Below are 27925 nucleotides of genomic sequence, written 5' to 3'. Positions count from 1 at the left end.
GATACAAAAATGTTGAGTCTTGGCTACACAATCAATGAGAACTTCTCCCTTTCCCTGTTACTAACTCATCATAGTTTACAAATGTCATAAATACAACCAGAACGTCTGCAAATCCTTGAGGCAAATATTTACGATAAAAAAAAAAAAAAAAAATTCAAGTAAAATCTTCTCCCGCTCTCTTTCAGCCAGACAGTTTTGTAAATGAGTTTACGGCTTCCAGTTTGTCTGGCTCTGAATAAAAAACACCTGGGAGTTTTCCCTCAGCGGTGATGCATGTCACGCTTGACAGACTTGAAGGGAAAGAAACGAGCAGTTGAAATGAGTAGAGTGGTGAGCTGTCACTTTCTCAGATGCCCTTTTTGTGGAGTTTCCTCTCTGCACTCCGTCTTCTCTGTTGATGGTCCAACTTGAGGACAGGTGGAAGTGGTTTCCGCCGCCTGACTGCAGCTGGTGCCAGTGAGAGGATGTCCTGCCAGTTGCTGCTGAGATGAGGTGACACAGACATCGAGCTCAGATTTCTCTGTGGTTTCCTCGCTGTCTGAACACGGCTCCCACTCGTCCTGCTCCTCGCTCTCCGTCGAGCCCTGCACGGCGATCTGAGGCACCAGGGTGAACCTCCTCACCACCGGCACGTCCAGCTCCAGCCCCTCGCTTGTTTGCGGTCGAGTGATCATCCAGGCCATCCTGTGCTGCTGCGGCTGCTCAGGTTGTGTTTGGGCTCCTGGCGCTGTGGTGGTCACTGTATCTGTGGTGCTGGTTTTCTCCTCTGGTTCGTCAAAGCTCACCTCCTGCACCGCCTCCTGCTTCTTAAAGGAGTCTCGCCGCTCTGAGAGGTTAAGCTTTCTCATCACAACCAGCTGCTCAGATCGTTCAATCCCAGACTCCCTCATCCTCTGGTTGCCAATGTAGCCCCCCAGCCTGCTGTGATCGGCCCCGATGTAGGAGCCTCCACAGGCGCCCTCTGCCTCAGAGTCACCCAGTAGATCGCCCTCACCGTAAAACGGCACTTCCAACGTGTGCCTGCGGGGGGCGTACGACTTCTTATCTGCATGATACACTCCGGACAGCTTCTCAGCTGACTGCACTCTCTTCAGCAGAGGAGATCGGGGTGGCTCAGCGCTGCGGGGACGGACAATGTGTCTAACAATGGTGGGTGGTGACAGGGTTTTGCCATGATAAGTGTGAAGGCTTTTCGCGAAGCCTGGTAGCGGGGAGGGAGAGCGCTGTGGAGAAAGGGGCTGGGTGGAGGATGAGGAGGAGTTGCAGGCCAGAGGCGAGGGGGGGATGTTGCTGGTCGACTTCCGGCGGCCCACCTTGGTGTAGCGCTGCGTGCTGAGTTTGGAGCCCAGCCCGTGGAGTGAGCTAGGCCGGATGTGCGCGGCGGGAGAACTGGGAGAGCTGGAGCAGGGAGATGTGCTCTGAGGAGAGTTATTTTCTGGAAAGAAGTAAAAAAAAGTTTCAAATGCTGCACATCACACGTTGCGCAGTATTTTTCCAATACGTGCACCCAATCAGCGCTATTAAAGATGATCACAATATCCACCATCAACAATCTGTGGATGTTGTAAGATTCATGGTGCAACTGCAAAGCCTCAACTGATCCTTCATTTTGACCGACAATAACCGTTTACTTTCCAGATCAATAAACCTAAAGCCATGCTCAACTCACCGAAGGCCTGATGGTCGGGTGCAGGGCTCTGGCAGGGTGTGGAGGGGCCGGGTGAGAGGCTGTGCGTCGGGGAGCCTGGAAGACTCTCGCTGGAAGAAACCGAGTGATGGAGACCCGAGGAGAAGCTGCGGCTGCTGTGCATCACAGTGCTCTGCTTGGACAGCTTCTTCAAGATGCTTCGTCGCCTTGGAGTGGAGGAAGAGGAAGATTCAGATATCCTGTTATATATATATATATAGATATTCTGATAGTTCAGTGAGTTCATGTGGTACACTATGTGTTCTAATGGCCCTTTTATGTTCTTAGCATATTGTGTATCTAGCTAGTATCACAACATCAAAATGCATCTTGAATTTCTAAATGGAGTGCTATTTTATTATTTCACAGTCAAGACAAACTTTTCTGTATTTAAAAATACATACTACTTAAAGTTTATCTGGGAAGATAAAATTTATGCCAATCTATGTACGTTTTGTAAGTAAGTTGTTGGTAAAAAAGTAAATTATTAATAACAATAAAAATCTATACATTTTTAAAACACATAAGTCTTGAATGTAAAACAAGTACATAAAGCTGAACTGACATATATGTTGACAGAAAATATTCACCATTGCAACAGAACAAGCCATGCAACCATGCAGTGAATGTAATCAAAGTACTGTCGTAAAAAGTTGCTACTAGACTTCGCTAACAGTGTGTAACACTAGAGGGAGACACATTACTGAGTTTTGCAAGTTCGTTTTTCTGACATTCACCAGTTTCCAACCTCACAGAGGTGTTGAGTAACACTGCAGAGCTGCAGAGAGTGAGTGGAAACCAAATCTCGGATTCCCACCTGTCGTAATTATCCCTCCTCTTGCTCTTCTTGCTGCGACGAGCCATCTTGCCTTTGTGTTTGGTCTTTCGAGCTGGACCGACTTTGATGGACGTGTTCTCAAGCGCTATGGTCTGAAGTGCCACCTTGCTGCCGCTCTGCGCATTTCAACGGAATGAAATAATGAGTAATTCCTGCTAAGGACGAGGCAACTTAAAACTGAATTTCAGAGTGACAACCTGCCACAGCAGTCGTAAGTCGCTGTACCTTCAGCAGCAGTTCTATCATTTCAGGGTGGACCAGGCCTTGGACAGACTCTCCGTTCACGTGGGTGATGAGATCTCCAGTGCGGAGACCTGCCTGGTGTGCTGGGCTGCCCTCCTCCACACTCTGTTAAGCAACAGCAACACAGAGTGTAAGGAGAGGAGTTTCATTTTAACATTACATAACCACCTTTTTATACCTTTCTCCTCTGGTTTAGTATCATCAAAAATAAATTGATGTGGATGGATGACATGTAAAACGCACAAGCACTATTAAAGCTGCGTGTCTTGTAAGATAGATAAGTTTTAAAGCTTGAGGCGACACCCACCGACGCCATGTGATGCACCGTGTAGACGTCGCTGTCTCCCATGTAGACGCGGATGGCCTGCAGGTTGAAGCCAAACTTTTTCCCAGAGGTGTGGATGACGATGGGCGGCCTCAGGCTGCCAGGGCCGAGCGACAGGTCCCGGCTGGGCGAGGAGTCACGAGATGAGGGGTTGGAGGACAGCGAGCGAGGGGAGATGGGACTGGGCTGGAGGCCGCCGTGAAAGTCGTCTACAACAAACACAGGACCGTTTTCGTGAATTTTTCTGACCATATAAATTTGACATGTTCACATACAGTTGCAGGTAAAAAGACAGATTCATAAGCACAGCTTTTATCATTCTAAATGTAAATAAATATAGTTAATATAGTTTTACAAACATTTACAAGCTTTTGTCCGTGTAATAAGAGACCTAGTTCTCATTTTATTTGAAATCAGCTTTCCGTTCTGTGTTTCGATTTTTGATGATCGACGATCATTGTCAAGTTAAATCCGTCATCTGCTGGAGTTTGAGGAGGTGATGATAACCTTCTGTACCTGTAGTGATGATGAGAGACAGGGCTGAGACAGAGGCTGACTTGGGAACCTTCCCCCCACAGGGAAGCCTCTGTCTGTCTGGTGTCTCCAGCTGATTACCGAAGCGTCGCGGGCCGGCCGGGTCCTTGGGGGATGAGTGCTTGGCCCCAGTGCTGTTGCTGCGAATCCTGATCCGCCGAAGGTTTGACACAACCACCTCAGCTGCGTGTAACACCGGTTAAAAAGGTAAACAAAATGCAAATACGCTCACTGTATTTACATGTTGTGAACAGAATTGTAAAGAAAAACAAAAAACAAAAAAATAAATAAATAAATAAAAAACCTGGCAGTCTGGATTTACCTTCATCATCGGTGGAGAGGGCGAAGCGAGGCATCGTCTCCAGGCTGTGGGTGCTGCTCATCACCAGAGGGCTGGTGCTCCTCTCAGACTGGGAGGAGCTGGAGGAGGCCCGAGGCCGAAGGCTACACACAGCCAAAGACCAGTTGGACAAGTAAATCAACTGGTACAAGAGTCCAAGTGATCACACCACACCAACACTGTGTTTTGACTGTTTGCTGCTTCTACTCAGATACGCAGGAATGTTCCAAGGGCTTGTATGCAATTCATTTCTTACGTTTTTTGGCAGAAAAAAAACTAAATAAAAGAAACATAAAAACCTTAATATGAACTACAACCTAAAGAAAAAAAACAAAAGTGGAATAGAAGGAGGTTATGACATAAAGTATGATATATTTGACACTTGCGCTGACCTGGCCATGTGTCCAGCATGTCTGCGCTCCACGCTGCCCTCTGCTGGGCTTGGGGAGAGATTGAGTCCTCCCATGTCCCCGCGGTCCTCCTTGTCCTCACTGTGGCTGCGATCAGAGGAGAAACTCAGGTTGGAAGGTGTTGCCAGATGTTCTGTGCTGCTGTAAACCTGAGATAAAAAAAAAAAAATCAAAAACAAGGGAGAGGTTGTGAAACAGAGAGCGTGCCTGAGTGTTTCAGAGCTTTCAGATGATTTCAATGAATTGTCAGGCAGCCATGCTGAAGCTCCGCCATTCTACTATGTATCCCAACACCATTAAATTGACATGGGTGATTTCTGTGCCGCTTTAGAGTGGGAGCTGTTCATTTTATTTTTATACACTGATTTATTTTCCATGCATCTTTTTCGCACACTGAGCCAGTTTTTTGATGACTAATATGTTCATAGTGACTGTCAAGTACGGACATGTTGTAGCCATAGTGGGTTTATAAAATCATGCTTAACACGGTGGAACAGCCTGATAATTGTCACATTTTACCCAAGTCTGTCACAGAATATTTCTTTTACGTATAAATATTGGAATCTTTAAGTAAACATTGTAAATATCTATAGAAATAATGCTGAAAGTTAGTACACGTTTTTCAAAGGGCTGACCACTTTTTGAACCTCCAAAGCTCTTGTCATCCAGCGAGTGCAGTGCTCACCTTGCTGAAGCGATGTGACCAGGAAGCAAACTGTCTGATTTCCAAGGAAGACTCTTCGTCATTGGTTTCCTCATCCTCGTCAGATGCCAAATGATGGTAGCGTTCTGATCGAGCTACGGACAGAAACAGAAAATGGCACTCCAAATTTCAGAGAAATTCCCACAAAAAAAGTCTGATTTTTTTTTTCTTTTCAATTTGCAGAGAACACAGTCTGTAGTGTTTTTATTCGTCAATGTGCTGTGTGTGTTTTGAACTCTTTAAGCCTGAAGTCAGCATGTAACACTTATTTAGAAGAAATTTTATATAATCTCAACTGTAACCTACTGTCAAAGTAGCTGGTGTCATCCTCCGCCTCCAGCTGAGGGATGAATTCAGCTTTCTGCCGCAGGAGTCCATTCCAGTCCAAACCCAGGAAGAAGGGGTGCTGTTTGACCTCTGAGGCTCCGCCTGCAACCACCCAGTTTTCACCACCAGTTAAACACTGGATCAAGTTCAGTGATAAGCATTTTTTTTTTTAAATGTCTCATCTCATATTTGTTTCTACTTTATTCCCCAAATTTCATTACTTCTAAATCTTAATTTCACTTCTGTCATTTTCAAATTGTGCTTTTCTATAAGTACTTTATAAAGTTTAGTATGAAAATGTTGAGGATGAAATCACTGATTTGATTTCCCTCCTGCTACAAAAATCGCTTTCTACTGGATTTTCATGTTGGGAGGAAACACGCTCAGCAGTACCAGTGCCCAGTCGGTCTAGGGGACTCTGCCTCAGCAGCCGGGTGATCAGGTCCTGGGCATCAGCAGGTAAAGCATCGTCTCCTTCAGGCCAAATTATTTCATCTGCAAATTACAGAAATACAAGCCAGTCAGAGGATCACAAATAATAGCAGTACTGATAGTACTGAGTATGGACTGATAAAAAAAACAAGTCTAAGCATACTGTTTGGCATTGCAGCATGTTTGGAAATCGATATACAATCTTGCTGACACTAATACTTTTATTTAAATTTATTTGCCAGCCTTTTCTTTACACATATCAAACATTTTCAACAACTTTTTCTACAGTAAGAAGCAGTAATATTTTGTTAAATTTAATCTGTGCCAATGGGAAAATTTTATGTTAGGAAAATGTTAATCTGTGCTACTTGTTTCTAAGTTTGGCAATACGTGCCATTGATACCAACTTAAAAATTCATTCTCACGCCTGTTTACTGGAGTTTTTAAAAACCAGGTAAAACTATTTCTTTTGATGGCTTCCCTGTCAATTTCAGCACTCACCACTGACTACTTGGCCAAAAAGCTCTTCTGGAGTGTCTCCAAAGAACGGGACACAGCCCACCAGGAATTCATAGAGGATGATCCCCATCGCCCACCAGTCCACAGGCTTCCCGTAGCCCTGTCTGAGGATCACCTCCGGGGCTATGTACTCTGGAGTGCCACACACCTGCACATGCAAACCAACACAGGTGAGTACGGACAAACAGAAACAGCTGCTTCCATAATCACAGATGTTGCAAATTAGTGATATTTTTCTTACATGCATAAAGATGTCTTGTCTTTCACATCTGAAACTGTCTCACCTGTTTGTCAACAAACTCTCTTGTATCCTTCTCCATGTGACCCTCGTACAGGTTGGTGGTCATGTTCATCAGGCCAATTTTAGACAACCCAAAGTCCGTCAGCTTGATGTGGCCCATGGATGTAATTAATAAACTGTTGGGTGGAAAAAAAGAATAAAAAGTCCATCATCGACATAAGCAGTTTTTCTCCAAGTGCATTTGACATTTGAAGCAAATGCAAGTAGCCAGATTGAAACAGAAAAGGAGGAGGAGGAGTGAAAAAAAAAGAAAAAAAAGAAATCTGGACTCTATGTGCCCTAACCATAGTAAAGACTATGTCTTTTTAGTAATTTAATGATGTTTAATGTAATGAATCCTAAAGAAAAGTACATTTCCAAAGAAATGCAAAAATCTTAAACTGGAGTGAAGTGGGAGGTGGTTTGTGTTCTCACTTGTCAGGTTTGAGATCCCGATGCACAATGCCATAGTTGTGAAGGTACTCCAGGGCCAGGACTGTTTCAGCAAAGTACATCCTTGTCATTTCTACAGGCAGCGGGCCCATGTTCTTGAGCAAGTTGGCGCAGTCTCCACCTTAACAAAGAAGAAAAACAGAAAACCTTAACACCATAGGCATGCACACTCATTTTCATTCACCATTTCCCTTAATAGCTTATGTCACCACGTTGCTGTGGCCAATTGACTGTCCGAGGAACACAAACTATTGGTCATACATTATCGACACTGCAAATTTGACTCGACGACTTTTCAGTATTTGCTGCTTGTTATATTAAAAAAAAAAAATCAAAAAAAAAAAAAATCAAGCAATTCATGGCAGCTACATATTAACGCTCAAAGTAAACCGCTCTTCTTTAGACTAAACTAAATGTTTTAAATGTTAAAATCCATCAGTCATAGTAGCCTCTCTTGACTTTACCTTCTACATACTCCATGACCATGCAGAGGTGACGTCGCGTCTCAAAGGAGCAGAACATGGAGACAACAAAGGGGTTCTCAGCAAACGTTAGGATGTCCCGCTCCACAAACGCCTGCTGGATCTGGTTCCTCAGAACCAGGTTCTGCCGATTTATCTTTTTCATGGCAAACCGCTGACGGGTCTCCTTGTGGCGGACCAGATACACAGCCCTGTCAAAAACCACATTAGACCATCCTTAAGGGGTTATTCTCAATGAAAACATAGTTTGCCGGTTTTCATACTACATTTGAGATTCCCTCTGCCTTATTCTAGTTCAACTCATGACTGCATAGACCGGACGTCTCTGCCCGAAGTTGACTTTGCAGTGTCGTGATCAAACCAGGGCCACCGTTATAGTCAGAGAGGATGATACTTTGGCACTCTTAGAAATTTTGTCGCCTTTCTCACAGGGCATGATGGGGATAACTGTAGCAGTCTGTGACCTGTTTTCTGTTCGGACTGACAGTTCTGAAGGAGCCATGAAACCCTGTCTTTATTAAACTACAGGCACAAAATAAGGCACCACACTGCTGAGTACTTAGTTGAAAAACCACCTCCCCAATATCCTGGATGCTTGATCAAAAAGGAGGAAATTAGTTTCTGACAAGCTAATTACATGTAATGAATGGATATAAAGACTAACACTGTAAGGCCAATTGGAGTTTGCTGAAAAGGTTTCATAGATCTCCTGGCAGTGGATTTTCAAGGAAACCTATGGTGACATATTTCCAGTGAAGAACCCAAAGGTGCCTTTTGACTTATTTTCAATCTCAGAAATTTGGTGGCACTTTGTTGAATAAAATGGAAAATTTGCAACAAATCCTTGAGAAAACAAATAAACAATGCAAAGAAAATGCAGTGAAAGCTAAAACTAACAAAAAAAACCAAAAAAAAAAACAACCTTCCTCTTACCCATAAGCTCCGTTACTGATGAGTTTAATGGTCTCAAAATCACTTTCCAGTGGTTTCCTGCGAGTTGGTGTCAGCGTCTGTGGGGCCTTATTCTAAAAAGAGGACGCAGAAACATGATGCTAGTGGCTGTTCATGGGCAAGTTAAGAAGGAAACACAGTAGAAACATTCATCAGTAAGATTATTACAGTATAATTAATGCTTCAGGGCCTTTTCAGCAGTCTGCTACATTAAGTATAATGGGGGCAAACCTGTATAAATACCGGGCATGTAGTGTTCAAATTTAATCCGTATATGTGAAATTTGGTCACACTCTGGGGTGGCTCTAAAACAAGTTTTATGTGTACGAGATGTTTTAAGAAAATCTCTTCCTTTAAAGGGCACAATCAATAATAAAAACACTGAAAATTACCTCCACATTAGCCTCTGGTTCCACTGACACTGAAGGACTGGAGTCATACTGTTCGAGCTGTACCATATCTAGAAATAAAAGACAGAGTTAAATAATAATACGACAAAGAAACTTTAACTTGCATCATTAACTTGTCCTCCTTCATCTCTTCTACTATATTCGCACATAGTTAGAAACTTTATTCTTCTTTATCTGCAGGTTGTCATGTGTTGTAAATGTTTTTCAGCTTTACAAAAACTGGTTCCTACAGCCTGGTCATGTGGCTGTAAAACTTTATGAAATTCAAAAACTTCTTGGACTGCCTGAACCTGAATTTCAAGCTACAGTCACAGTGCATTACTTCTTTCCTCAGTCTGAACTGCTACAGTTGTTTTTTTTTTTTTTAAATGATGGTTCATATGTGCCTGTTCTAGGACATAAGCCAAATCCAATATGACGTGACATCAAATGACATATGCACAGAGTGACGATTATAATAAAAGATACAGTATATCCAGCTGGTTAAAAACACAGTTCTGTTACAGTTCGTGCCCCTGGTTACATCTGAGAGAGGGAAAACACACAAAAGAACTCGGCTTTGTTTTCCGCTGTTCAATCACACTGTCCCCCATGGCGACAGAGCTGTAACAATTGTCTCAGGCAAATGATTTATGATTTTCTCATTGCCGTTGCAATACTAACAAACTGTCATTTGAGCGTTTATTTACAACCTGCAAGTATGATGGATGCCTCTCGAATCAGTTTTATAGCACCCAGCCATGACATCCACACTGGTAAAAATAAATGACTCACTGGGTTTTTCCCTGTTCACAAGAGTTACAATTGAAAAACAACAGACCAGAGCCACATGTGAGGGAACTGGAACACCTCGGGTTTCAGTGTGAATGACCATTAGGCTTTGCTTTATAACACAGAGTCCCTTTACCTTCCAATGGGTCCCTTGTCAGACCAAGCTGGCTGATGATGTATCGCGGGATGTCCGTCTTGATTCCCTGGCCCACTTTAGCGTGACCCTCTGCTGCCTCGAGTAAGTGATAAAACTCTTCCGGATCAAACTCCTGTCAACAGCATCCAAGTCTCATTAATGGGAAGTGGCTGAAGCCATTATCCTGACAGACTGAACCTCACAGCAGGAAACAGCAAAGGCAAGTGTTTAATAGGTATCAGTGGCGCAAGTCAAAGGCAACTGTATTCTTAAAGATGGTCAGCTTCTCGTCCAAGAGGCTTCAAGTCTAGTCGCTTTTGATTTACTAGTAGCAATGATCCCATTAGCTGGATGACCTATTATTATCCTAATCGGTTAATAACCACACCAATACAATAGAAGTGAATGGAATTTCATTTATGATAAAAAAAAATTAAAAAAATTAAAAACCTCAAGAATGTGTTTTTGCAGAGACAAAGTCCCAGGTACTAAGCTAATGTATAGACCACATTAACAACAGTTGTAACTGGAAACCTTTATTTACTGAAGGGGAAGCATAGTGAAAATTTAGTGATATTTTCCTCCTTCGAAGATCATCGGCTTCATGATCTGGTGATACAAATGCACTTCCTATGAGATAATAAAGGTCAGAATCTTATTTCAGTCTTACTTTAACGTGAACCGACTTCAACCTGTTTCAATCAAAGTAATCTCATTTTTCGGTTGGAAGAGATTTTCTCTTCCTAAGCTTACCAGACACTCGAGGAGACGAGCCGGCCGAGAGATTATGATGAGGATCTTCCTCACCAGCTGGGTGATGACGGTCACCTCCTCGCTTTCAGAGCGCTCGTAGGCCTGGGAAACAGCAGGGGAGCAGGAGCAAAAAAAAATTTTTTAAAAGTTTCCATATACAGTACTCCTAACCAACTAATAAAATGCTCAAGAGGGGGGGAAACATATCATACTTAATATCAGAAAAAACAGGCATATTGGAACAGGTGATCTTGAAAAAGTTGAAAAGTCGTGACACTTCTGACCAAATATCGAGCTATGAAAACTTGTTGCAAACCTTTCCGTTTTCACACAATTTGTTGTGCTAGGGGATTAAACTAAAATTCTTAAAATGAAATTGTAAATACACCACATTTTGACACATGTAATAAATGAGGGCATGTATGCATCATGGAAAGGTATTTAAAAAAATGTTTAAAAGATTTTCTTTGTATAATGTCTACACAATGTTTTCTAATATACTATATAAAACTACACGTAAACCTACTTTGTTATCAGGGCTTAGTTGCGTAAGTGAAAAATAATTGATCGGGGACAGGGGGGGGCTTGATGCACATGGTGCCACTTCCGCCGCCCCTGAAAAAGATTCTAGCAGGAGCACTGCTTAGTTCTGAGACAGGAAATATAAATGTGTGTTCAAAGCAGATGGGTATGTCACTGAGAAATGTGAAAACAGACACTGCCTGACAGAACTGCGTCAGAGAAAACATCACGTTAAACCAGGTGTAATTTTTAGACTCCATCTCTCTTGGAGTCTCACTGGATCATCCACGGCCTTTCCTCTAGACGGCTGGAGTGACAGTCTGTACCAGTGAAACATGTTGCATGTACAGTCTGGACCATGACAAGATCGATACTACTCACATCTGTCCACTACATATAAGGCTACAACCAGCAGCCAGCTAGCTGAGCTTGGCATAAAGAGTGGAAACAGTGTGAGCAGGTAGCCTGGCCCGGCCCATGGGCAACTAAATCCGCCTACCAGCGCCTCTAAAATATCAACCTATTCCTTCAGCTTTCTACAAAGTTCCCAAAGGCTAAGACAGAGTCTTTCTCAACCCGTGCAAGTTTACGTCTTCTCACATTCTTATGTGAATGTCACGATGGGGCAGTGTGAAAGAGACAGTCTTGTTACTAGAAAGTCACAAGGCAGATTCCTCCATCCACCATGTGTCCCACTGAACTTTTGAAAACACAGAATCCTCACATGCTCACTTAGTGTCAAGTCAGTTTGGATAAAAGCTTCAAATTCAAGAGGTAAATAATGTTAAAAATCTGCTAAGTGCTCTTTACTGTATATATTTTCAATGCTAACATTTCCAAGAGACCATCTGTCAGTCAAACTGCGACTTCTTTTTTTAGATTTTTCTCTTGATGCTGTTTCTGTAGGTGGTGCTCTTTAACTTTCACTTCTCGTGGTGAGAAGTAAAAGGTCTTCACATTACTACAAACTAGATGATGTTAAAGGTCAAACAGTAGAGCTTTTACACACCTAAGAGAAGCACCTGAGATGACAGGTATTTAGACAATCACTGGAGAACGAACAAATAAAAGGCTCCTGCACTCGGTCGAACTTTTTTTCTTTATAAAGCTTTATAGCAAAGGAGGCAATGCACAAGAGTTTTTTCTATCGTTGTTCCCAAAAGCACAAAAGCTGTCACTTTCCATACAGCAGAGGTTAATTCCCAGGCAAGCGCTACCAGGCTATAAGTCTCTAAAGAAAAATGTCACAGCTTTTTCAAGCTGAAAGGAACTTCTCTCTCTATGTACATCAAATCACATTTAGAGAATTTAAATGTCTTAAAATGCCATTTTATTCCTAAAACCTCGCGCAGTTTTCCACAAAGTGGCCTCAGCACATAAAACGAGCCTCGCGTGTAATGTGTGAGTATGACAGCATTTGTTCCACTACATGGGAACAGACTTATCAGTTCAGCTGGAGGTACAGCTAGTCGGCCATGCCTTCTGCCTGACAGCATGCAGAGGCACATGGAAAGAGGTTGCTATAGAAACTAACATTTTATCGCAGCACAGATAAGACCTCTGACAAAAGTACCTCTCACCATCACTGATAATTTCCACTACCAGATCTACTGAGTGTGCCTTTGGCTATCAGACGGTTATTGAGTGACGCGCCTGATTGCACATTTGACCCCCCCCCCTCGAACGAGCCCCTCTCATAACTTCATCACATCCAAGCGACCAGCTTAAAAAGTTCACATGTAAGAGCTCATCAGCTGATGGTTAAGCTACAGTATACAATTCTATTCATTCTTTTTTTAATCATTTTTTGCAACGAGAAAAGCCATTTTGACCCCCCATAATTTCCACATCAGCCCTCCAGGTTTCCACACCTCGTGTAGCAGCTTCTCCAGCTTTTCCTGCAGCTCAGCGAAGTAGCAGGAAGTAACTAGGCCTTTCTGGGACTTGTCCAGACAGTCTCTGACCAGCTCCACCAACTGGTGCTGGATGAAACCCAGCACTCCGTCAGCCAGTGGGAGAGAGCTGTCTGGAGAGCAGTGGGTGACAATCTCCAACAAGCGCTCCTCCATCTGGGCTGTGGCCTGCAGGGAGGACAAGTACACAAACACACATACAAACACACTGTTTAGACATTTAAAGGATCAGTAATAATTATTTTTACTCTTAGCAGCACCAAATGTCCATTATATTTCTGTGGGTGGATTCATATGGTTGTTGATCATTACCAGTGATTCAACAATTACTTTGCCACCTGCTGAGATGCATGCTGTTCAAAACTCAAGCTTAGTTTCAGTTCAGTACTCTGTTTTCGATCAAAAAAAAACAAAACAAAACAAAAAAACTACCTACTGGGTTCGAACACTCTCCAGATTTTACTATGCTTTTGGCTTTCACGTGAATTAACAACCAAACTTTGGTTTTGTTAAATTGGCGCAACATATGTGGACAACAAACTGAAAAACAACAATGCACAGTGTGCTTGCTGCATAAATATGGCTTCAATGAGAATACTGATTTACAGATATTAAGTACATACCTTTGGAAAACGCTCTCTGTAAACATGGTTCATCATGACTATCTCATTATCGAAAGAAACGCTCGATCGCCCGGGGCTGCAACAGAAACAACACAACAGATTAGTATATTTTAATCGATGAAAAGTGCATTTTGACATCTATCAATACTCAATCCAATTCAACTCTCCTCTGAGCCATCAATTAGGATGGAGTGTGAAAGTGGTTATGTCACAGTTATCTAGAAATGACCAACAGTCAATTCAGTTCAGCCCAACCAGACATACACACATCAACTCTCAACTCATAGTTTTGGTTTGACTGAAAGAGGTTTTTTGAGGTCAATATCTATTCTTACACTTTAGATATCAACCTGCCAAAAGCAGTATGGTGAAGCAACATTCGATTTCAGCAGCTCTAAAGCTGCTATAGCCTCAATCAGGGTGGATTTCACTGTCAGGTTTTGATGTTTCTCTTTTAGATGTCTATGTACTGACAGCAGAGGTTTCTTCTGGCCAAAATGTGTGAATCACCAACATCACCCAATTAGTCATTTACTGCAACACCACCACTATTTAGACCGATGAGACAAGTGAATTTTTACAGAAAAATCTGGCTTAATGCAGCTTAAAACAGAACAGATGGAGGGAAAACCTATCACATGCAAACAGGCTCCCTAAGCCATTTTTTGTCATAAAAGATTCCTCTGTTTGACTGGATGGCTGCTGCCCAACACGCACTGCTGCAGCTCACCGTGGCTCTCTGCATAAAGCCCCCCCCCCCCAACACCACCACCACCCTCGACTACAGTTCAGCAGCTAGATCCCTCAGGCGCTCTGTTAGCTAGCACACCCACGCACGGCACACCATGGCGCCAGAACACAGAGCACTCCGGCATCACACAAACAGTGCAGAGCAGAGCCAACAGACAAAAGTTGTCAAACACACACAGCTCTGCAGTCAGATCTCCACCTGCCCGCCGGCCAACAGGCATGTGTAATCAATCAGAGGCACTTGAGATGCCAAATGCTGTGTTTGCTTATGAAATTTGTCTTGGTCATACCGATGTACAGGCATCCTGACATCTGACAGGCTACGAGCACGTAAGGACACCAACGACCTCATGAACAGCAGAAAACATGCAATCGCTGTGCAAATCCAAAATGTTGTTTTCCCCGACAAAGAGGTAGTTAATCCCTCTGGAAGGATTGCTGAATTTAATATGTATAAAATGTGACTGACATTACGTTAATGACAGGCCAAAAGGCAATATAAAACACATTTTAGACTCCGTTCAGACTGGTTTATAAACAGGTGGCTTGATGGGAAAGTAGAACTGGTGAACACAAGTGTAACCTACCAACACTTTTGCCATCTCGGAGTGGCTCTATGGCATAATTATATACACTTCGAAAGGAAAAAGTGGGTGTCACATTTGTTTTACAGCTGACGAGGCTGGGTAAACATGGACCCACTCTTTTCACTTTCAAATGAAAAACCGTCAAAGGGTACAGACTGCAAGCAGGTGGACAAATCAAGAGCCCTTCATCCATGTCAGCAAAGCCTTAAAAATGAGGTGACATTGTTAACATGGATAATTATATCTCTGTTTTTACCTCAATAAGGTGCAGTCCGTGTCTTTCTACATTATTACTAGCTATAAAGATAAACCTTTTTTCCTAAAATAAATAGGTAGCATTATAGAAGAAAACAATCTATGCGCCAACAACACCTCATTCCGATGGGATGTGAAATTAGGATCAGGTACCTGAGGCTCCGAGACCGAGGTCGTATGACTGTCGAGGGCCGCCCGTCCTCGTCGGTCATGCTGTCTGTGCTACGGAAGTGTTTGAAAAGGAAGTGCAGCTCATCTTGTGTCGGCTGGTAGGGAAGCTGGTGAAGACGTTCCTGGGAGGATGAGGAGGACTGCAGACGGGAAGATGGATACATCAGTCATCAAAATTTATCTGTTCCGACATTCACCAGATTCAAATCCTCACATTTATCCGATGGCGATTTAGCCAAAACACAAACAACAGTCAACCTCAGGTAGTTGCTTAGATAATTAACCTGAATGATGATTGCTAATACTGATAGTTGTTCAGGTAAATTCTGAAGGATATGAAATAGAAACACCACACTACAATGTTTATATTGGGCCTTTACATCATATCTGGTGGACAACAGAAAACAAAATTTTTTTTTTTTTTTTTTTAAAAGACCCAAAATAAACCGATTGTTTTGACTGAGACCTTTTATCAATACAAAAAGATAAATCATTGACAATTGACTAATTTTGTATATCTTTATTTCAAAAAACATTTATTTAAAAACAGACCTGAAAAGACTCAAAACTCCTTGCAGAGACAGAACAGACAGTCAGAACAAGACATACCGGAGTTTAACACCTTTAAAGGCCAACAGAGCTAATCCAGCCTCAGCTGCCTAAATGCATGATTAGTGAGACAAGGTTAAGCCAAGGACAGATTTAAAAAGGTGCTATATGTAGCATTTTGTGTTAGTCATATTTAAGATTAAACCCTGCTACTTCCTTGTGCAAAGAGGACATTGCTTCATGTCAGTCCTGTTTAAGAGACCGCAAGTATGTGTTCAGACAAGTCAGGCAAACCTGAAGTTGAAACAGAGCAGTCAGAAAAGGGCAAAAGCAATAAAGTTGTGTTTTGCTCCTGTAAAGTGAGTTTGCTTCAAATCTTCAAATTCAAGCCTCTCAAATCAAGAAACTGACAGTTTTCTCAACAACTAAATATAAAAGGCCACAGTTTATACTAAATTACTCCATTTGCACCTTCAACCAGCATTTGGCTGTTGGGAATTTTCAACTCACATATTCATATTTACTTTCTAGTTGATGCCGACAACACCGTGGTGCAGCCCGTGCCAACAGGAATCCAACACAAGCCCGACCAACTGATTATACGCCTGTGGCGGATTTCAATGAGGCGCACATGTTTAGTGGATGTATGAATTTAGAATAGTAGTCAAAAGAGAACTTAACGTCTCTCCAGCTAATCATTGGAGTGGATTTTTTTCAGGCGATGGTCAAAACGATAATGAAGCCAGCAGAGGCATCATTATTTGCACAGATAAATTATTTTCCATGGCTACCGAGGCGAGGAGTAAACTCTTTTCAAACTGAACGGGACACAGTTTACGTTGCCGGCGATCAGTTTAATTTTGCAGCCCATGTGTCCTGAACAGAAGACGGCCAGAAGGACAACATCTGTGAAGTCTCTTTCTAATGCCTCAGTATAAAAGGGGCAGTGAGAGCCACTGAAGAGCCCTATTGTCCCCCACTGACCTCTGGGCTTTTGCCCAGGTCTACTCAATAAACTTCCTTATAATAGCTCCACATGGCAGACTTTCACCACAGACTCAGCACCCGCACCCCCCACTGCACACCGTTCATTTGAACGCTGTGTGCCGATATCATTCTGTAAACAAATACAATTACAGCTCTATTCTAAAGTAACGTTTGATACAAAATAATATGACATTCTCAAAACCTCCTTTAAAATCTTAGACATTTAGATCCTGTATATTTTAACATTTTCTCTCCAAAAATATGTGCATAGCAATCTGTAAATCAGCTTTTCAATCACCAAACAGAAAAATCATCACAGTGTAAGTTAACTGAAATACCACATGTGATGTTAATGAAAAATAAAAAACAAGATCTCAGCGCATTGTTAATATGACAAATATGTGATGTTGTGATGCTTTGTTGAAAGGCTGTCATAAAATAAAGTCACTTGCAGTATTTTATCTAATAACTAACACACAACCACACGCATGCACAGACACAGACACGCACATACTCTCTTAAGTCATCTCTGCATTAACATGCATGCACACGGACTGTGTGTGTGTGTTACTTATAACACAGAGTTCCTCAGAATGGGAGAATGACTCATTCAAGCAGATGATGGAGGAAAACAATTAGTGGTGTGTCATCTCGGTCTTGGCATTCGCTGTCCCTTTATGCATAAACGAATGTGCTATTTGGGATGAGTGAGGTGTTAGAATTGCCTGGCGAACACATCTCTACCAGGGAGGACGGAGTCGTGTTTTTTGGGGTGACTTACCGAGACAGTGGAGCTCGGCGGATTGGTTCCATAGCCAGACGAGGGGAGGGATGCCAGGGACCATCGCCGGCCCTCAGCTCTGGGAGAAACGGACATGCAAGTTACATAAGCCTCAGCAAAATAGGTATTGTGTAGAGTTTCAAATGTGAAACTCCTTACATAACAGACGACGTAGGAGTTCTGCGACTACGAGAGCATGAAATTAATGCCTTTTTTTCCCCAAATCATATACAACACAGCTCTCTGTGTCATTTTATTCACAGAAGCTTTTCAGCATTTGGCTTTATGCAATGCTTCAGAAAATCAATCAATACTTTCCCATAAAAGGACCTTCTTTCAGGCGAATTTTGAGAATAACAAATATAGACACAAAATAAAAGCTTGCAGTATAAACAAAACACAAACTTGAAAAGCCAAAAGAAATGGTGCAAGAATATATAAAGAAAGCTACCTGTCGGCGCGAGCCAAGTGACTGAGATCACGACAGCAACAGAGAGAAAGAGGAAAGGAAATAAAGAGTTTCTGTGAGTTTTGGGAATCTTGAACAAGTGATCCTGTGACCCCTGGCATTCAGCTGAGGGATTAGTACTGACAATGTTTCCTTCCTTGTCTGCTTTCATTCGTCTAGATGCATGGAGTAGCTACCAAAGTAAATTAATTTGAGGATAAAGTTTACATAACAGAAACAAATCTTCACTTCAAAGCATGTCCAGCAAAAGTATCTTGTTACTAGTGTCTGCAGTTTGGATCTTGCAACAGCAAAGTATGGGGCTAAGTGTCATGATACTATTTGGCGTGTTGTTTGCAAGCAGAGGAAACAATTACATTTTTACACAAACTCAAATTCCCACAGGAGACTCACAGGTTCAATGAAAGCTTCCACAGTGCCATAACATTCAAAATTAAATGTATTTACGGCGATAGTCTTAGTAAACAAGCCTAAAGAGTGATGTTAAAAACCAGTAAAGGTCCACAAAAAACAGTTAATTCAATTAAGAAAGCATGATTAAAGGCTGAAAAAGCTGCAACTTTTTAACAACTATTATCAAGAAAGATCTACTCTGTTTCTGATTTACTTATTATGAATTTTAACTGAGGAGTCTCATGAAAGACTGGAACAAAATTCAAATGAGAAAAACCGGAACTTCAAGCAGCAGCGGACAGGGCCGCTGACTGTTCAGCCAAGCTTTGCTTCTATTGCTGCAGCACAGCAGCTGAGGGATGCCTGAGGAAGTGACTGCATGTGGGAATTCATCCCTTTCTTCGGGTATAGCAGGTGATCATGTAGTAATATTTTGTTAGCTTGCCTGTAGCATCAGATGTTGATTAATCAGTGTGTTGAGTAAATATGAGGGCCATGTTTTGTACAAATGAAAGTGATGGTAAAGGGCTGTAATCTTTGATGGCTCACTGCACTAGAACTAGAACATGTATAATCTAATTAAATATATAGGAATAGGAATAAATGTTTATAATGTATACTACCTTTAATCTTGACAGTAAGCTACGACGTGCTTTACACTGATGCCAGCACTAATTTTCTCAGAGCAGGTGTCATTTTTCTTTCTCGTTGCCATCGTGTTTTAAAGGACAAAGCGCCTGAACTGCTCATGAGTTTCTAACGACTGTTGTTGGGTGTCTTCAAGGTGCTGCCTCACTTGTAGGCTGAATGATGTGTGAGTGGGCTTCAGGGGTACCCTCTATCTAAATGCACTCATCCTGCCGAGAAGGAGTCAGCTGTAAGAGGACCTGGCGGGGGAGGTGTGTTCGTGTGTGTGTGTGTGTGTGTGTGTGTGTGTGTGTGTGTGTGTGTGTGTGTGTGTGTGTGTGTGTGTGTGTGTGCTTATGAGAACACTCCAGGCTGAGTCAGTCACCTTGCTGCTGTTTCTCTTCAGCTTCCAGACTGTCTGCCTCTGTCCCAGCACACACACTGAATCTCACAGGAAACCCTCAGGTCATTAGATTTATGTATTTTACTTTTTTTTTGTTTGTTGTTTTGTGGTTCATTTGGCTTTACACTGTTAAATTAAAATGTCCAGGGAATGCAAACAGCAGCCACACAGACTCAGGAATCAAACTGACTGTAGCTCCTGTAATTTTAATTTATCGTGAAGTACAGCCCAAATCTTTCTGGGAACCTCAACTGAATTTGATAAACCCAATCCAAAAATTTTATATTTATATAGTGCCCTGACCTTCCTGCCAGACAAATGAATAAATACATAAATGGCAGCCAGTACTTCCAGTTCATGATATCTTCATTCTCTAAATAAGTGCTGCTATTGGCTGAAAACTGTATTTGTACATGTACAAAATAGCATAAGGAAAGTCTCCAATTAAAGCCCCTTAAAGCAACAATTTTTAAGTCAACCCTTTAATTCTCTCTTTTTTTTTTAAAATAACTTCCAAGAAGTTGACTTTATCTATAGGGAAAATAGGTACTCTTTAATTTATATAATTGCTACTGTAGTGTAACTTAGAGGGTGTTTTAGTACACAGCAGGTCAGCTGAACTGACCTGTAAAATTTGTCTGCAGGCAAGCATACAATTCAATATGTATGGAAAATAAGGTTTTCAATAATATATGAATAATAAATGAATATTTACTTTGGTTTAAAATTAACTTTTAGTTTTAGAAAATTCCCTATAATTTGAACACAATTATATAGTTCTTTCCAATAAACATTCTAAAAAATGATTAGGGAACTGCAGACTAAAACAAAGGGCTGTCCGTTTTATTAACTGTTCAAATAGAATACAAGGCAGGTTGCATAATTCGATACAATCCTACCCTTGAGATCTTTTAGATGTGGCAAAATATATATACCACTCCAGGGAAAAAAGGATTCAAAAGAGCAGTGTTGACTTACCTTCGGGCAAATGGAAAGTTGAGACAGGCACTGGTCGACACATTTCGGGGGCTGTCTAGAGGGCTGCTCGCAGCTGAAAGAGGAAAGACGAAGCACTATTCACAACTTTAATAATAAACTTATGAAAATAGAACAGAGACGATCATATGGTTGCATTTACACATGGAAAATTTCCAAAAAGGATGACGTCACGTCTATGTAGGAACTCTCAATCACTGCAAAACCCAGCAGCATTTACCCGCACCTCAGAAATATCCAATAGATCATCTTGGTATTACATTTCCAAATGTTACTGCACCTATCTATGAAGACTCTTAATTAAGGGGAAAGCCTCATGAAGTTTGGTCTCACCAGAGTCTGGGGGTCTGGGTACACTAGAGACTGTGGCTCATTTACATGCAAGTGGTTGAGTACCCAATTAGAGCCTGATAGCTCTCTGTGATTAGATAATCCTTGGTTTAATTGAGTTCAAAAGGGAGCACATCCACATACTGCTGGAATGAGGAGCTCTTGAGCAAAACTCTTTTCATAGAGTGCAGCTGCTTCATGGCATTAAGAGGCTTACACTCTATCTGCTATTGTTGATTCAAAAAGCAGGAGGAGGACACCGACCTTTTAGAAATTTCCTGCCCTTCAATTATCTTAACACTTTCTGCATTTGTGTCTCTTCAATCTGATGTTAATTTGAAGCTACCCCAAGTTAAAACCGATACCTTAAAACATTCAAGTTTTAAGCACGGTTCAGCAACATGAAGCCATGCAGATGGTTGGTCAAGATGTTCTACAGAGGCTGAACCAGGACTGACTGATGATGGTAGAGCAGACTTTATTTTCAGTTCTGATCACAGTTAAAGCTAGACTGATAAACCAGCCAGGCCGATATATTGGCTGATATTGGCTTATTGAAGATATCTGTATCTGTGTATATGTCTGTAACGAGAAACTGTAAAATGTCCCTCTCACTACGTATCTTCATCACAATTCTTTAAAAAACACACATATAAAAGGATCCATATCAATGTCAGAATCCACCTCAAAAATTCAGTATCAGTTCAACTATAATCACAATAATTACTTTCAAAAATTGGTCTCAATGATTTCGCTGCAATTTCTTGTATCTTACATCAAACATTAGAGCATTTCCCACAGACATTTAGGATCCTTTGGGTACTAGAAGCTGTTTGGTGGAACTACATAAAGAGAAATAACGCTGGTCTTGCTGAATAATGACAATTACATGTTATGGAATCAATCTTTCTTCTTGATTTCACCCTCGTTTTCTGCATTAAAAATAATTTCCCATCTGCAGTACGACTCAGTAACAAAGTGATAATTTCTTGAGTGAGTTGACAAAACCCTAGGTTGTGTTACACAGATGACTTTTTTCCCCCCTCTATCTGTTCTTTCCCCAATATCCTTCCTCTAAAACCGACGTGCAGTAATATTTATATATCAGTGACTCTTTGACAAAATCGGTGTGTCATAATTCTAACAACACAGTTGAGAATTACGCCAATGGCAATTGTTTGATGGCAGGCGTCCTCCAGGTCATTTAAATAAGTCTGAATATTCTGCAGTCTCAACCAGATACTGGCTGTGGTGCAGCTTACGAGTTAAGAGTTGAACAAGCTTAATCTTGTATTAGTGAGCGTGAGGGGAGGCAAGTTGCCCTACAGCTTACAAACCATAACGTGAGAGGAGCTGATACTTTTGCAGCACGCTGCATGAGAAACACAGAACTTTTCATTTGCAACTCTATTAAGTATCATTAATCAAACAGTTAAATTTTATGTTTTCATGCTGCTAAATTCTACATTTAAATAACTGTGAAAATGTGATTTCTGAGAAGGTCTAGTGCCAAGGGTGTTTTCACATCCAGCGGGTCTGAAGCTCATAATTTAATCTCCAATGTTAGATGAGAACGTTACCATTTTAACTTGGTAGCCATCAAAAAACACCAAGACACCTGAACATGTTGGGCATGACAGCATACTTGAATTTGGCAATATCTCAATGTTCTTAAATGGTATGGACCAGCAAAAGAGCACCAATGAGTCAGTCCTGCTTAACTTGAATTACAAGAGGCGGAATCGCACTGGTTTGACCGCCAGCCACCTGCTGCCACCAACATCTCTGACAGCTCACTCAGAGTGACGAGAGCGGTATAGCGTTACAGTGCAACGGGCTGTGTTGGTGTGGACATGCTTCTACAGGCCACAGGTAAAATATGAACCAGGAAGTCAAGTTTAAAGGTTATTTAAGTGGCAAGATCCCACACTGCAGTTTATACTTTTTTTTTAGGCAGGACTGTATAACTATGGAAAGTTATAATGACAACTGCTTGCAGGATAAACTGTAAATGGGCACAATGCTACAAAAGGTATTCTAGCTGCTATGTGCACTTAAATCTAACTGACAGGCCGTGGAAGAACATTGCTGGGTAACACTGCGCTACAATGCAGGTAAAGGTGATCCAATGCCAACACTAACACGTTTTTTGCAGCAGTGCTCCTGTTGGAACCTGCTGGGATTTAAGGTTATAAGACATTGAAATGGCTCTTACCAGTTTGGAGAGAGAGTGGAGAGAGCGGCCGGGACAGCGTGGGTGATGGTGTCCCAACGCCGAGGCTCTTCCTGTTGCTGCTGCGACAGCTGCAGCACAAACAAGAATGGAGGAAATTTAAAAAAAAAAAAAAAAAAAAAAAATCAATTGGCTGAAATTAGAAAATAAGCCTCTTTCCTGACACTGTCCCCCAGGTTAATTTACCTGGTAAGTGATAAAGCATTAACACCTAAATCACCCATGTGTCGACACTCAACCTAAGTCACAACTGTGCTCCGTGCTTTGGCGTACACAATGTTGAGTAACAACAAGCAACACGAATGCAACAAAGCAAGAAGGCTAACCTCCTGTTCTTTTAAGGTTGTGAGAGGTATTTATTAGGTAGCGTATGGATTTAAAATAGGAAATACAAGAAACTCATTCGATTAGACAAAGGCAGATTTATCTTACTTACAGTATATTGTTAGTATTTCAAAATCATCTGCTTTGCAGTATTTTTAAGATCAAAACTCCCATTGGTGACTTCCCCTAACTATGCTAGGCAGGTGCATTAACATCTTTCTGTCAGGCTATTTTGCCAAATGAGTTGCACCTTTTCTGTTACATTCATCATTCCCTGTGCACAACGTTGGCTCATTGCTCGTCAATTATGTCTCCAGCGAGTTGCTGCTTAAAGTTTTTTTTTTTAAATGATGAAGGCAACACTAAACTGTTACCTACCATACAGAAGTGTCTGCTAAAAAAGATAATTCTGGTGTTTCTTTTTATCACTAAAAAGTTAATATGAAAAATAAACTAATCTTGGAAAAAAATAAAAACGACTGGTGTATCCCTTAAAGCCAGCCAAGTACAGTCATTTTGGCCCTGGATTTATCCACCTACTATTACATGTTTGACTCATACAACGCTTCAGATTGCGTTTCTGTCTAAAGTGTGTGTTTAAATGTGTATTGCACAGCAGCTTGAGGACACCAAAGAATTATGACAGTGTAACACTAGACAGATTAAGAAGATACTTGACCTCTAAAGTAGCAGACTGTGATCCATTAAGCTCTGATTGTAGTAGCTCAATGAATACGTCCGAAAAATACAAACACATCTGTGTTTGTGTGCAGACTGGAAGCACGCTGGGTATAAACCGGGGGTCGTGAGAATAGGCAGCATTGTCCAATCTTCTGTATAGTGCTGTTTGCTATCCTCACATGCATAAAAAAAAAACTATTGAAATAATTCTATAAAAAAAACTCAGGAATTTTATTTTACTTCCACTTTTTTAAGTGTTTTACCATTTAAATTAATTTAGTTGCAGTTTAGGTTTTTCTGCACTATTTACAATTTCTATTTTAGTTTGAAAATTTCCCGACTCATTAAAATTGCTTCTTAAAAGTCTGTTTTTCAGCACTATCGCTCACTTTGAAGGCAGGTATTTCACATAACATAACAAACTGGATTTTTGGGGGAGAGGTCAACACAGCTTTGTCTTACACCACTACAAATGAAGCGTGGACATGGGTCTTCAAAAGATCTTTTTTTTTTTTTTTTTACTCAGAGTGCAAACCAGTTTATCTTCAGCTGGACACTGCAGATTTTGCTGGTTTAAACGCACCAGGTAAACAAGCGAGTGCACAATGATCCTCAACGTCACTTGTCTGACAATGCCAGACAAGCTCAGGGGCACACTACAATGTGTTCTGTAAAGATCGTAAAGATATATGAATGTCAGCGCCTTTCTCTTTCTACTCGATTTTAGGAGCTGCAACAAACAATCATTTTCATTATTGATTAATCTGCCAAATTGTTCGGTCTATAAAATATCAAAAGACAGTGAAAACATACCAATCACAACTTCGCAGAGCCCAAGGTGATGTCTTCAAATGTCTGGTTTTGTCTGACCTAAAGTCCCAGCCCCAAAGATATACAGTTTACTAATATAGATGACAAAGAAAAGCAGCAAATACTGCCATTTGGAAGGTTGGAACTTGAGAATCTGTAGCATTTTTCACCATAATTTTTGCTTGAAAAATGACAGAAACTGTTAATCGTCAAAATAGTTTCTGATTATTTTTTCTGTTGCTCAACAAATCATTTCAGCTCAGCTCAGTTTATAATGTTGTTAGGTTTTCCAGTCAGTGTTGGAGTTCTAGACTTTTTATTATCAGCTTGCTCCTCTTGTACTTCTGGTCTTTTTCGGTCTGCATCAGTATATGTTCCTGTAACTACACCTGACAGTCTGATGTAAATAACTACACGAGTTTGTCGCATCTGAAAAAAATACCGAAATGCAGTAACCTTTACCTGTAATATAGGCACCATTACACTAATACTGCTTTCCACTGGTCTTGTGTTAGCTGATTGTGTCTCATTAGTAATCACATTCTGCTGCTACACACTAATATTTTATTTTTTATTTGCATTATATTTGTAGTATTTCACATCTATGGTCGCATTAATGCAGTTTCTAAAGCACAGCGCCAATGTGCAGGAGACCGTCTCTGGCAGTCACTCAGAATTCATTGCTTTTGTAACTCGCATTATCATATTCACATCTTGAGCAACTAAGAGCAATTCACTTGTGTGCCAGATGGAATGGCATTATCAACCACAAGCAGACCACACGTTTCCGAAAATCCGTTGTACACTTGCACTTTCGGCAGTCGACAAAAACACGCACTTTATGGTCTGGTACAGATGAGGTTTGCCATACTTAACTAGATGAACTCATATTTCAATGTCTCTGCCCACTGATGAGATTATTTCCTCCTTCACGGCGGCTCTGCCTTGAGAAATGTTTATGTAACTACGACTCTAAGCTGCAGGCCAATGTGTGACACGCCGGCAGTGGCCATGTCAGATGGAGAGGGAAAACTGATGTCAGTCAAAATTGAAAGAGGAAGCCTCCTGTCAAATATCTCAAGGCTGGAGTGTGCGACAGCAACAGCAGGCCCAGCTTGAGCCACAAATGTCCACGACTCTGTGAGTGTGTGTGTGTGTGTGTGTATATAAAGGGAGGGAGGGAGGAAGATGTAAATAATCGTCTGGTCCTGACAATATGGGGGATATTTTGGCCAACGACATTCAAGTCAGCAGATTTGACTGTCGCGCCAGGCTGAGCAGTTCACAACGGTCAACAGTTTCCTTCCCTTGTCTCTCATTATAGTAAAATTATTACCTTTTGGTTTCCGACTGTCGGTTAGACCAAAAAAGGCAACGTGAAGAAGCCATCTTGGGCTCTAGGAAATTGCCGTATACAACTTTCACTATTTTCTGACACTTTATAGACCACAAGATTATTTGAGGACATTATCAGCAGAAATACTGATTTAAAAAAATCATGAGCAGCAGCCGTTTTCCAGCCACTTGAAAGTGACAATTTGCCACTTTTCTCTAGTTTTATGAGGTAGAATATTGGACAGCTGTGTGTTTTGGACTGTTGGTTGGACGCAACAAGCAATCTGAAGACATTAGCTTGGGCTCTGGGCAATTGTGACGAGCAGTCTTCACTATTTTCTGACATTTTAAAGACTATCTACCGACAGGATAACTGACATAGTCAACAGTTACTTGCAGCCATACTCCACAACGGACGGGCCACAGTTCAGTTCGCTGTCGCGTCCCTGCATCGGGCAGTTGAAAGCTGCAGGTTTTATCTCCAGTAATCTAACGGTAAACACGACAGACCTCCAGCCAGTCGTCATCACAACACATCCAACAAAATACGCAAATGCGCCCGCCTTCACATAAAAAGACCTGTTTCTGTGTATTTATTTAACTTCCATTGGTGTGGCACTAGGAGAGGATCCACAGTTTCCATGTGGCAGCTGGAAACTGCGCCTAGTTACAGTTTGGCTTTAAGGACCCGCTGCACTGTTACATCCGATTTCAACAAAGGAAACTGCACATTGCGTCCGATACTTGAGGCATTTCATCTTTGAATATTGAAACATTTAGAGCGAATGCCGTCAGGAAAATGTAGTGGCTGCTTGCGATTGTGTGTGTGTGTTTTTTACTGGACAAAAGCGGTGTCTGAACACACACTCCGGCGTTGTACTGGGGGGGAAAAACGGGATTAACGTTAGAGCGGCTTCCTGAGGGGAGCACGGGCGAGCTACGGCGTTTTGTTTCAACGTAAAGAAAGCCCCGTGAAAAAACATTTACATTAAACGAAGACCGGCCGCGGCCGATGAACTGCAACATGGCGGGATTTTAACACAGCGAAAGCCAAAATAAGCAGCCCAAGTGCCTTAACCTCCACAGCCCAACTCTTGGTAACTACCTTTTGGAGCGCTTCAGCAACGCTCCGGGAACAAAATGGGACTTGTTCTGACTCGGCGCCGCAGACCAGTGACTCGGATCCGACATGCTGGAGATTTTTTTTTTCTTCAATAACCCCGTCTCAAAGTTAATGTTGATTTCAGAAAACTGTGGCTTGGGTCGAAGTGAAACCCGCTCGTCCACCACCTCCTCCTCCTCCGCCTCCTGCTCCCGCTGCTGCTCCTGCTCCTGCTCCTGCTCCTCCTGCCGCCGCTGCCTTCTCCTCCTCCTCCTCCTCCTCCTCCTCCTCCTCCTCTTCCTCCTCCTCCACCTCCTCCTCCTCCTCCTCCTCGTCCTCCTCCTCCTCCTCCTCCTCCTCCTCCTCCTCCTCCTCCTCCTCCTCCTCCTCCTCCTCCTCCTCCTCCTCCTCCTCCTCCTCCTCCTCCTCCTCCTCCTCCTCCTCCTCCTCCTCCTCCTCCTCCTCCTCCTCCTCCTCCTCCTCCTCCTCC

The 27925-nt window shown here is 41.9% G+C and overlaps 1 protein-coding gene across 1 annotated transcript; it reads right to left on the bottom strand.

Moving 5' to 3' along the window:
- Positions 1-184: 184 nt before the first annotated feature.
- On the bottom strand, positions 185-27609 carry mast3b (microtubule associated serine/threonine kinase 3b). The gene is made up of 26 exons (XM_040129496.1): positions 27439-27609; positions 23166-23254; positions 20603-20675; positions 17733-17811; positions 15398-15555; positions 13653-13728; positions 12988-13197; positions 10595-10696; positions 9842-9974; positions 8917-8984; positions 8507-8598; positions 7556-7764; positions 7074-7212; positions 6643-6775; positions 6341-6506; positions 5801-5902; positions 5387-5509; positions 5063-5175; positions 4360-4526; positions 3950-4071; positions 3610-3810; positions 3076-3302; positions 2751-2873; positions 2505-2641; positions 1670-1854; positions 185-1435 (listed from the first exon to the last, which is right to left on the bottom strand). The coding sequence occupies exons 1-26, from the start codon at positions 27522-27524 to the stop codon at positions 339-341; spliced, it is 4410 nt and encodes a 1469-aa protein (XP_039985430.1). The 5' UTR covers positions 27525-27609; the 3' UTR covers positions 185-338.
- Positions 27610-27925: the final 316 nt, after the last annotated feature.

Source organism: Xiphias gladius, chromosome 6 (assembly GCF_016859285.1).
Source record: "Xiphias gladius isolate SHS-SW01 ecotype Sanya breed wild chromosome 6, ASM1685928v1, whole genome shotgun sequence".
In the NCBI taxonomy this organism is placed as follows: domain Eukaryota; kingdom Metazoa; phylum Chordata; class Actinopteri; order Istiophoriformes; family Xiphiidae; genus Xiphias; species Xiphias gladius.
Note: the sequence above shows the minus strand (reverse complement) of the source record. Positions and strands in the feature narration are given on the sequence as shown.

Excerpts from the sequence above, each read along its gene's own strand:
- mast3b (XM_040129496.1), bottom strand. The coding sequence starts at position 27,524 with ATGTCGGATCCGAGTCACTGGTCTGCGGCGCCGAGTCAGAACAAGTCC. Across the intron at positions 5,510-5,800 it reads CCTAGACCGACTGGGCACTG|GCGGAGCCTCAGAGGTCAAA; the intron begins GTACTGCTGAGC and ends GGGTGGTTGCAG. Across the intron at positions 3,303-3,609 it reads GTCTCTCATCATCACTACAG|ACGACTTTCACGGCGGCCTC; the intron begins GTACAGAAGGTT and ends TGTTTGTTGTAG.